The sequence below is a fragment of the Pyxicephalus adspersus genome, chromosome 4 (genome assembly GCF_032062135.1).
Source record: "Pyxicephalus adspersus chromosome 4, UCB_Pads_2.0, whole genome shotgun sequence".
In the NCBI taxonomy this organism is placed as follows: domain Eukaryota; kingdom Metazoa; phylum Chordata; class Amphibia; order Anura; family Pyxicephalidae; genus Pyxicephalus; species Pyxicephalus adspersus.
The window spans coordinates 76,975,115-76,987,519 of record NC_092861.1 but is presented as its reverse complement, the minus strand read 5'-3'; the positions used below and the strand labels follow the sequence as shown (position 1 = coordinate 76,987,519).

At 41.5% G+C, this 12,405-nt stretch overlaps 1 protein-coding gene across 1 annotated transcript in view; it reads left to right on the top strand.

The window, feature by feature from the left end:
• The first annotated feature begins 7,049 nt into the window (after window positions 1-7,049).
• Window positions 7,050-12,405, top strand: part of ASCC3 (activating signal cointegrator 1 complex subunit 3) — a 322,696-nt gene continuing 317,340 nt past the window's right edge. The window contains exon 1 of the mRNA XM_072410198.1: window positions 7,050-7,142. Coding sequence (XP_072266299.1) covers window positions 7,089-7,142 — 54 coding nt within the window. The 5' untranslated portion in view covers window positions 7,050-7,088. The remainder of the gene's footprint in view (window positions 7,143-12,405) is intronic.

Below are 12,405 nucleotides of genomic sequence, written 5' to 3'. Positions count from 1 at the left end.
TTTCAGAAAATAGTTTGTTCATAGAGCGGAAACCATAAACCAGGTTGGCAAAAATGTGTTTTAAAATTTTAAAACTGAAAATAAGAAATACACATTATCTTTTCCTTGACCCAGCACACATTTTTATTGAGGTCATAATGACAAAAAAAATGAAGCTTTGAATGTGTTATTGGCCTGCCTGCTGACTACTATTCGGACTACATGACCACACTGCTAGCACATATCTATCCCAAGTACTCAAGGCAATTAGCTTACAGAGCAGGCTAACCAACTCCAAACTTGATTTTAGCATTTAGCTGAAATGACAGTAGAAGGATTATAAAACTAAACTGCAGGGCACACTGCTCTTTTGTCTGGAGTCATTTTGTAGAAGAGGATAAGCTTTACATAATTACAAACTATAACAATAAAAAAAGAAAAATCCTTTTTAGCAACATTACTGTCACAAAAACCCTTTTAAAGCAATATATGCGCATGCTGCTAACAGTAATTGTCCTGTCAGAACTATGTATGCACATTAGATATGCATACTTTAAAACTGCTTTGTTACTTTAATAGGTGGTTCAAATTTTGGAGTATTCCTTAGCAACATTTTAATGGTGGATCTCACGCACACACATACAAAACATATGCTGCTGTCTTTAATTCCCTAAGAAGAAATTATGACATTTTTATTTTAATCTGAAGAACCTGGTATAACCACTTTTGAATCAATATGTTACATATAATAGTTTTCTGTCTGTGAAATCTAATATTATTCATATAAATTTTATTATCTGTCCTGTGACAGCCTCCTCAATATGCCAACATGACAAATCTTAGATTCATATTTACAGAAAATTCCAATATTATACTAAGCTACCTGTTTGTTGCTAGCTTTAACAGAAAAAGAAATAAATTATATCATTTTTAGTAAGACACATCTGTTTGGATTTCAATAGGCCTATATACATTTTATTTTATGTTTTAAGGCAGCTCTGGTGCTTCAAGAATATATGACTCCAAAATTGGCCAGAAATAAACCTGTGATACTTATCTGTCTCCATCCTGTTACAGGGCTCTGCCATCTTCCTCTTTCTTCTGTTTTTGATGACGATTTTATGCCATCTTGATTGGCCAGGCTGGCGTGACATAACTGCTGCCTGCTTTCATTCATTTCCAGCATGCTTTATACATTTTTCGTTAGTTTTAGGGCCAAATCACACTGGTACATGCAAATGCATCATTTGCAGCATTAACTCTAGTTGTCATTCCCTTCAAGCCTATACCAACTAACTTATTGTATACAGGTAGTCCCCGGTTTAAGGACATTCGGCATATGGACGCCTCCTAGATACAAACAAGGCTTCCCTGCTCACTGTGTGCAGAATGTAGGCTTGAAGGGGGGCATTACACATAAGAGGCAGTCATCATATAACAGAACAGAATTTCACATAGGTTGAAGTTAATTTTCCATCGGTCATCAACTGAGATAGTAGGTAATTTTGGGGAACAAAGGCATGATTGCATTATAATATATGTCTCAGCCACGCTTTCACCATAGGTCGATAAGGGACAGGTGTGGCACGAGATTATTAATTTATTACTGCCTAGTGTTTATAGGAAAGGTTTAAAAGACAGACATTCATTTAATCCTGGGTACTTATTTCCTTTTAAGTCGAATATCCACTTAGTTTCTTTTTGCAATATGATTTTGTTAAAGTTTCCTCACCTAGGGTCTGGGAAGATTCTTTCCACTGCTATAATTCGCAACTCATTAGGATTAAATTTGTGGTCAATGCCTACACGATAGCTCAGTGGTGTGATCAGTTTTCCATTTTTGATATTATAAATGTGTTCATAAATTCTTCTTTGGAACAGTCCACTGTTCCAGTGAGTTTTCTCCTTATATTGACAGATTGTTGAAAGCTGTCACTTTCACTCTGTATCCATGAGCAATATGTGCATCTCCCACAAGGATATGTTCCCACCTTTAGGGTGTATATTTTTAGTGGTTCTCTTCTTTAAAATGACTCTTCACTAATTTATTCTGTAGGGAAGGTAATTTCCTAAACAAGTATTGTGGTTCAGCCGGAATTAACCCACTAATCATAGGATCAGATGTTAATATTGACCAAAATTTTTTACAGATTTTACGTAGTTCCCCATGATGATCTGAGTATCATGTAACAATTCGCAATCGATTATCCCTTTTCTTTTGTTGATGATTAGATCTATATAGGGTTTCCATTCTCGTGATTCCCTTAACTCTCTGATAAGTGCTTTTTAGTATTTTACGACTGTACCCAATAATCCATCCCATAATTCTAAGGTTGCTCGTTCAAACTCATCGTCGTCTGAGCAGTTTCTTTGTATTCTTAGATATTGCAAATAAGGTATATTTTTTATTAACTGTTTGGGATATGCACTGTCTGGCGATAGAATCATATTGCACACCGTAGGTTTCCTATATAATTTGTAATGTCACAAATTGTTGCTCAATAATTCCTACTTCTAAATCCAAATACTGTAAATTCAAAGTACTTTTCTGGTATATGAATTTAACGTTATAGCTGTTATCTCCTAATTTTTTCATAAATTCCTCAAGATGTTTTTCTGTACCAGTCCATAACATAAACACGTCATCTATGTACCTCCGCCACAATAAACTGTAGTGGAGGTACATAGATACGGCTGTCTTGCATAAAATTATTTTTCGCATCCCCCCAGGTACAGGTTGGTATATGTGGGGGCACAATTGGTCCCCAAAGCTACCCCCTGTACCTGGACGTAGATTTGCTCATCGAATGTGAAAACATTTTTCGTATGTATATGTTCAAGCAAAGATATCAGGAAGAAGTTTTCCTGAGTTAGATTAATGCTTCTTTCCATAAGGAATGACCTCACTATTTCTAAACTTTTCGTATGCGGTATACTAGAGTATAACGCTTCAATATTTATGCCCACTAGAATCGTATCAACAGGTACATTTAATCTATCAATTACTTTTAAGAGTTCAGGGGTATCTTTCAAAAAGGATGGTAGGCTGTATACAAATGGTCTTATTATTTTATCCACATATTGACTGGCATTCACAGTAATATTATCTATTCCAGAAATAATTGGTCTACCCGGGGGATTACAGGCGTCTTTGTGCACTTTAGGCAGTGCATAAAAGGTGGGTATTTTTGAATATCTAACATTCAAAGATTCAAAAAGCTTTGTATTTATAGTACCCTCTTGTAAGGCTACGGTGATCAAAGATTGATTGATTCTCTATTGAATTTATCCACTGTTACTGCAGTAATAGGTCTCTACCAGTCATGAATATTTAAGATTTATTGGCACATCTCTCTACATTGTTCCACGTTCAACACCACCACATTTCCACCCTTATCTGAAGGTTTAATAATTATAGAATGATTATTTTGCAAATTTTTCAAAGCTTGTTTTTGTTGCAAAGACAAATTTTCATTCATAATTTTTGTATTGTCAAGTTCCTCTATTTCTTTAATAATCTGTTGTGTAATATTCCTCCTTAATTTGCCCCACATCTTTTACATTTGGGAACAATTGGACATGCAGGCCCAAAGAGTTAATATTTACAGAGATGTACTTCTCCAAATAATGGATATGCCAATATTCTATAGGCATATAGAATATTGGCACATTGGAATGTTCTTTAACCCTTTCTATAAGCATTAGGTAGTAGTGGATTAATAGTCTCGTGCCACTCCTGTCCCTTATGAACCTATGGTGTAGGCATGAACCTATGGTGTAGACACTTATTATAATGCAATCATGCCTTTGTTCCCCAAAATTACCTACTATCTCAGTTGATGACCAATGGACCTCTTATATGTAATGAACTGCTGTTTGTTTTTTACTGGGTAAGTGCTGAATCCTAGAAAGGAATCATTGCCCTTCCTGTGTGTGTTTCCCTTCTCCAAGAGAAGGGGCGGCGTCCCCTTAGCTGGGCGGGACCCCCCTTCTCCACAAGGGCCGCAGACGCAAAGCGGGTAGACACATAAGGGAGAGAGTGCCGGCGGGATTTTACTTGCACGCATCAGAGGAGAAGCATAAACACGCAGTACACAGGTTGGCTTAAGCAAGTAAGACACTTGATTTTCTAACGAAGAGAAAACAGGCTGGTTTACAGTAATGACTTGCTGAACCCCATACCACCCTGCTATAATACCATTGCACCCCATCACCTGACTCCTCCTTACTAAACCCCATACAACCCTGCAAAAATACTAGTGCACCCAATCACCCTTGTTGAACCCAATACCACCCTGCAATATTACCAGTGCACCCCATTACCTGTCTCAATCTTGCTGAACCCCATATCACCCTGTAAAAATACCAGTGCACCCCATCACCCATCGCACCCTTGCTGAACCTCACACCAACCTGCAAAAATATTAGTGCCCCCCAGCAACTGCCTTACCATTGCTGAACCCCATACCACCCTGTAGAAAATACCAGTGCAACCCATCACATGTCTCACCCTTGCTGTACCCCATACCACCCTGAAAATATACCAGTGCACCCCATCACCCATCTCACCCTTGCTGAGCCCCATACTAACCTGTAAAAATACCAGTGCATCCCAGCACCTGTCTCTCCCTTGCTGTACACCATATCACTCTGTTTAAATACCAATGCACCGAATCACCTGTCTCCCCCTTGCTGAACCCCATACCACCCTGAAAAAATACCAGTGCATCCTATCACCTGTCTCCCCCTTGCTGAATCCCATACCACCATGCAAAAATACCGGTGCACCCCATCACCTGTGTCACCCTTGCTGAACCCTATAACACCCTGCAATACTACCAGTGCACCCAATCACCCTTGTAAACCCCTAACCACCCTGCAAAAATACCAGTACACCCCATCACCTGTCTCCCCCTTGCTGAACCCCATAGCACCCTGCAAAAATACCAGTGCACCAAATCACCCTTGTTGAACCCCATACCACCCTGCAATAATAGTGCACCCCATCAGCCGTCTCACCCATGCTAAACCCCATACAAACCTGCAATAATACCAGTGCACACTATCACCTGTCTCACCCTTGCTGAACCCCATACCACCGTGCAATAATACCAGTGCACCCCATTACCTGTCTCCCCCCTACTGAACCCCATACCACCCTGAAAAAGTTCCAGTGCACCCATTACCTGTCTCAATCTTGCTGAACCCCATATCACCCTACAAAAGTACCAGTGCACACCATCACCCATCTCAACCTTGCTGAACTCCATACCAACCTGCCAAAATATTGGTGCCCCCCATCACCTGTCTCACCATTGCTTAACCCCATACCACCCTGCAAAAATACCACTGCACTCCATCACCTGTCTCACCCTTGCTGTACCCCATACCATACTGCAAAAATACCAGTGCACCTCATCACCTGTCCCCCCCTTGCTGAAGCCAATACCACCCTGCAAAATTACCAGTGCAACCCATCACCTGTTTCTCCCTTGCTGAACCCCATACCACCCTGCCAGTGCACCCTATCACCTGTCCCACCCTTGCTAAACCCCATACCACTGTGCAATAATACCATTGCACCCCATTACCTGTCTCCCCCTTGATGAACCCTATACCACCCTATACCAGTGCATCCCATATACAACTATACCAGTGCATCCCATCACCCGTCTTACCCTTGCTGAACCCCATACCTCTGCAAAAACTCTAGTGCACCCCATCACCCTTGCTGAACCCCATACCAACCTGCAAAAATACCAGAGCCCCCCATCACCTGTCTCCCTCTTGCTAAGCCCCATACCTGCAAAAAAAGCAGTGCACCCCATAATCCATCTCACCTTGCTGAACCCCATACCACCCTGCAATAATACCAGTGCACCACATCACCTCTCTCTGCCTTCCTGAACCCTATAGCACTCTGCAAAAATATCAGTGCACCTGTCATCTCTCTCATCCTATACACCCATACCCCCCTGCAGTAATGGCAGTGTGATAATATTATGTCCCAACATCTCTCACCATCTTCCAGACCCCCCTTCCCTAATTATTCTCAAACGATAGCAGGGTACCACATCATGTGGCCCCACTTCCTAAATCCCCATATAACTATCAAATAATGTTAAGGCACCCCATCATCTGGCTTACCTTTCCTATACCGCCATTCTAAACTCCCATATCACCTTCATAGCATTGCTGCTCATCGGCTTTCCCCCCCTTCTTGATCCCCCTATTAGCCTACAAAATTAGCTGTGCACCCCATCACCTACCGCCATTACTGTACCTCAATATGTCCCTGCAATAACACAAGCGTACCCCAACATCTGTCTCCGCCTTTCTGAATTCCCATATTACCCTACAATATTATCAGTGTACCCCATCACCTGCATCTCCCTTCCTAAAACCCAAATAGTCCTGCAATCATAGAGTTGCACCCCATTCACCTGCTCCCACCTTGTACCCCCAAATTATCCAAATTATACAAGAACAGCAGCACAACATCACCTGTGACCGCCACATCACACTGCAACAAAGGAAGTGCACCCCATCACCCTCCTGTACCCTGATATCACCTCACAACAATAGGGGTGCACCCCATTACCCTCCTGTACCCCGATATCACCTCACAACAATAGGAGTGCACCCCATTACCCTCCTGTATCCCCATATTACTTCACAGCAATAGGAGTGCACCCCATGATATCTCCCTTATATCCCCCCACATAACAATCTTTGCTCCCTACAATAAGGGTATAACACTACAGAATAACCCTGGCAGTTCATTATAATTAAATCATAGACATCTCTTTCTTGCTGTGTGAAGAGACTGACAATGCATTTCCCATGTTTCGGAAGTTCACTATTCCCGGACTATAATTTGATCAGTGAAGCCCCGCCCACTTCCGGATCTCTAGTCCAGGTCTTTCTGCCGGATTGGAACCAGCCGCTGCCATCCAGGAACGCCCACATGTGATGTCAGACCTTTGCGACAAGTCACTGTCAGCCAGCCAGTCCAGGGATCTTTGGGGCCGGCTCTTTTGATTGGCTGCTTTTTACGTCACTCACCATCTGACGCTGCCTGGGTAAGTGAAGAGACCGGCGCTGTGTGAATGCAGTCCGGCCACATTGTAATGTGCTTGTGTGGAGAAGAGACACTAATAAACGTAAGAGGTCTGTGTGTAAGACTCTTATAGCTGCCTGCTCTCCCAACTCTACACTTCTTCTGCTTTTCCTCATACTTTTAGGGGGAATATCAGCATGGCATGGAGGGGAATTCCTTCTTACTAGGGCTGAAGTTATGGCGAGCACAAGTGACAGGACAACCACATAGAAATCCCTGATAAATGAGTTTATGTTAAGCTAGCAGCCTGTCATTCCTGTTGTCAGATACCTGGGAGAGTTCTAATCATTTCCTGGGCACAGAGGTCACTCAGCTGGCTGACGAGGCTTCCTCAGAGCTGATGGCAGCACTTTGGTTTCTCTCAGTTTGTGTCAACTTTGTGCTTAGTTTTAGATAAAGCAGGGATTGGGTAAGGCTCTTGTCCGTCATTAAATTAACCAGTACTTGTTTAGGGAGATATACTTTCATTTCCTGTCCCAGAGACTTAACAGGAAGTAAGAGAAGATTATTGCAAAGTGCGATTCCATTTGAGGCATCTGTCACAGAAACTTTTGTCTCAGTTAGACTGCGAGTAATCTGTCATTCTTTCTGTGGCACAGACATCTTCACCTGGTCCTTGTTTGGGAAATCTTTTATTTAGGAATGATTTAACTCTGGAATCCATTTATTCTGTTGCTGAGGTATTCTAACTAAGCTGAGCTTCATATACATTCTACAGAAGATTGCTAACCAACAGGTTAGTTTGTTTTATTGCAGAAAATATTTGGCACATCTCTTCTGCAATAAAAAGTCTACCTGAAGCATTTTTTAAAGTTTATTTACACTTTCTCCTTATATTTTTCTCCCCATTATTATCTGTCCCAATGACAATTGTTGAAAATAAATGCCAGCAAACCCAGATTTATGGTGCACAATTTTAAGCAATATCCAGATACTTTTTTCTGACACTTTGATTTCTCAACACTAAAGGATCTATTTATAAATGTTTTCACACAATCAGTATTCAGTATTTACTTTAGTTGGTGTGAGTGAATACTGTAAGAATGGCGGAATTGTGTGAAAACATTTATGAATAGACCCCTAGGATTTATCCGAGATAACATCTGTCTTTTCATATCACTCTGGAAATCTTCTTAGGAGGAGGGTTCAAGTAACACAAGGCCCCACATCTGTGTTTAACAAAAAAACATCAGACTTACGCAACTGGTGGTTCGTGGCTCTGGCCGGTGCACCCCCAGCGGGTTCAGGAGAAGCACCAGGCTGTGGCGGCGAACCGGCCGGAGCCACGGACCATGTTCCCTGTATGGATCACAGGCTGTGTCTCTGAACACAACCTGCCCACTCCCCCATCCCAGGCTTAGACTTGTGATGGGAGAGTGAGTGGGTTCTGGCATTATGATGTCACTCTGGTGGAAATTTTTTCCCCTTTTGACACACGGCTCCCTACGCATGAAATTAGTGGTCTGTGACCTCCAAAAGGTTGGTGACCACTGCTTTAAAGCTTACCTCCAGGTAAAAATGAAAATTCAGCCTCCAACCTTACCCCCAGGGTTTTGTGTCTTCGCTTTAACAGAAAGATATATTCGCCTAAATCTGTCATACAGGTCCATTGCCAGTAGTATTTCTGGACATGGGGGACAGCTGATCAGTACTGTGCTTTCAGTCCCCTCACAATGTCATATTTATTTTCATGGCTAAATTATCCTGGTTGCTGGATGTGTTGACCTGTTCTTTTATGCAGTCATGTGGACACCCACAGAGGTCCACCCTGACCTCTGTACAAGCTAGAAGAATAAAAGTAGGAGTGTCTGGACTGGAGCATTACATTAGCAAGACAGAGTAAACAGAAGTTTTTGTTTTATCCAGTGATCATTTAATAGGGGTGGGAAGTAGGTGTGGGAGGGTGGTTTGTAGTTTGCCTGAAGTTCCGGTTTAAAGGTTTGTTTTGTTGGAAGCCTGTCATGACAGAACAAGCTTGAAGATGAGGGCTGTTGTCTGACTTTTCAGATCTTCATACTTCTTCTGAGTTTGTAATTAATGATCTTCTACCTGGACTTCTTTTTGGTTTGTGACAGGTTCCCATTAGCCATGGTAGGATATAAGGTATATCATTATTTATCATTAGTCTATATTTATCATGATATTTTATCATATAATATTTTTAAAATTATTTTTCAACAACGTGTATAACTTTTAAATGTCAATTAGTGGTCTAAACCAGCGGTCGCCAACCGGTGGTCTGAAGAGGGGTCCGCAGCTGTGGTCGATGCACCCCCGAACGGGGTCAGGAGAAGGACCCCGCCGGGGGGGAGACAACGGCCAGAGCCGCGGACCACGTTACCCCTGTGCAAATCCCTGGCTCAGGGAAGTGGGCGGGCTGTGTTTCACCCATCGCAGGCGGGGTTATGGAGTTATGACGTCACTATGGGGGAGGATCCTCCCCTTTGATTGACAACAGGATCCCCACGCATGCACAGTCAATTCCTCCTAGTAAATAATGGCTATCTGGAAAGATTGCCTGCATTTTCATATACCAGAAAGCATTCAGATGTATCTTGGAGTATTATTTGCATTTTTTTTAAATCAATGTTCGTTAAAGAGATTTCGGTATGAAAAGTGTGGGTGAGCTAGTTTTCCTATTACATATTGAAAAGTTTAAAGCACATCCCAATATGTGGGAACTATTCTTCTGCAGTTGTAAAATTGTGAGCAAGTAGAATTTGTATTGCAGAAGGGATGGGTAAATCTTGCTTGGCCAATCAAGGACGAAGATTCAACACCCAGAAAAGGTCCAAAAAAAAATGGAAGTACAGCTGTTGAATATTTCCCCATGTTTTGTTTCCTTAGAGATGCTGCCAGGTATAGAAGATACCTGTTGCTCGTGTCAGAAATCTAGTGACATTGTAGCTTTATTGAATTGAGAATACGTGCTCTGCTGCAGTGAAATCCCAAGTGTTGTCCCTATAATATAAAGGGTAGATGTTTTGTAGTCCTCCAGGGAAGAAATGTGATCTGAACTGGAGAAATCCTAAACATGTCAATAGATTGCAGCAGAGACAACCTTGTCAGCTTACTGGCAGGAGTTCAGGAGCTTGCTGGATTTCTGCTGGGGCAACAGGTATTTTTCTGTACTTGCTATGTTGGGTAACTCCTCATAAGGGTCAGTAGGCGGGCTTTAAGATCTTAAAGTCTGTGTAAAGGGGTAAAGATCCTAAAGTCTGTGTTGGCTTCTGAAGAAATGATGGAGGGAAGAAGGGAGAGCAGCACCACCCGGCACTTTTCGGTAACCACAAGGCTGTTTTTGGGAGATTTTCGAAGAGTTGGCTCACAATACAGGGGCCGCCACCCACCTACAATTTCTTCCCACCCAGCTTAAAATAATGCCGGGGTTGAAAACTGTGAGAAGAGTCACAGTAAAGCTGAAAAGGAGGGGTGGTGGTTCTCAGTTATGTTGGAAAGGGGGGACAGTGATGCTGAAGGCAGCTTCCTGCTGCTGGTTTTAGTGAACTTGAGAGTGTGAATAATGTTGACAGCAGAAGAGGAGTCTAAGTGATATAAATATTGTTGAGTTGAGTTGAGAGGTGTGTGTCGGCGATTCTCAATGATAGATCTCTTGATGTAGAAGAAGGGGAGAGGGGGAGCAGGTGTTGGTGGTTCTGCAGAAGAGAGGTTTAGGCAAAAGTGATGCTGAAAAGTAGAAGCGGTGGCTTTAGTGTTACTGAAAATTTGAAGGGTCCCATTGAGGCAGGAAGGTAGAGTTAGAGTCTTATTGATGCTGGATGATAGAGGTATGGTTACAGTGAAGCTGAAAGTGGGAATGATAGTGGGAACGAAAGTATCAATAATGCTGTAGCTCTCTTTTTAGAGATTCCCAGGGTGGAGGAGTTCCCTCTAATCAGGGATGGCTTGGAAAAGGCAACATATGGAAAGGAAATGTAATCTTTTTGTTTAAATATGCAAGGAGAGTAGGTTTGGAGTGTTTTGGCTCATAAGAGGATTAAGGTGTAGTGAAGAGAAAGGTGCATGTGTCTGAAGTAGGGAGTTTTAAAGGGGGGGGGGGGGGGGGGTGTTACAAAGGTGTTCACAAATCTGGCTCATATCTGCTGTTAACTTTTAAAAATACATTTGGTAATTTGTTTTAAGAAAATATTTTTTTTTTATATTAAAAGCTTCTTTTTTCCAGCAGTGTTGTAAATATCTCATTAAGATCAAAATACCGACAATCCTTTCGTTTTGGTCACCTTTACAGGTCATGGCTCATATTTCAGTCTTCTTTCTTTTTCCTGCTGGATAAGATCCAGCTGCCTCAAGCTTAATATGACAAAAACTGAAATCCAATTTTACCACCTTTCACGCTGTCACTAACCTTTCATTTCCCCACTTCTCAGTGTTGACAACACATGCATCACGCCTGCCTCACTTGCCAAAAAAATTCAAGCATTACTACTAGCCAGAAACTTTTTGCCTGCATGGTTGTAATCCAAAACCCAAAAAACCTGAAAGTGTATGTTTCTGCTTGCTAGTTAAATCGCAATACATTTGTTTAATATTGATGATGTTTTTTTAGAAATAGAAATATTGCACACCTGTGTCTTAAGAAAGGATTCCTTTTCTGCTAAAAAAAAGGCTAACTCTACACTGACTGTTTCCCTAACGTATACCCATGTTTGAAATTCCCATTCATCCCAATTGGCCAGGCTACGTCAGAACATTTTCTTGATGTTGTGTAAAGAAAACATATCCTTTAGAGTTTGGAAAAGGATTAAAACACACATAAAGGCCTCTTCAGAATGCACGTAAAACGCTCCAAACTCCCCCCTTGACATAATTGGTTGTTTTTAGACAATTTTTTAGAATTGAGTTTACCAAGATGCAAAAAAACAAGTTTAGGAACATTTATTATTAGTGACGATGCTTCGCTATTGGTTCATCTCTAGAATGGTTAAATGAATTGACCAACAATTCTGGGACACAGTAAGATCACATCTGAATTAGGTTTCTAAATTTGTTACAGTGGACAGTGCTGCTTTTGGTGCTTTATAATTACAGTTTATTAATATTACTGAAAGATCTCTAAGAAGTAGTTTTTTAGCCTGGTGTACTATATCTGACCTTTTAAAATACTTCCAAAAATGGCAGTATTGTGGAGTGACTAGGACATGTCGGCATAGAGTGCTGAAAAGTCATTAAGACTTAGTCTACACAGACTGTTTCCCCAGCGTTTAACCTGAGGCTTTAAAAGCCTATGTTTGAAATCCCCATGCATTCCAATGGGCTAATCAATGCCAGGACGTTTCCTTCAGGCA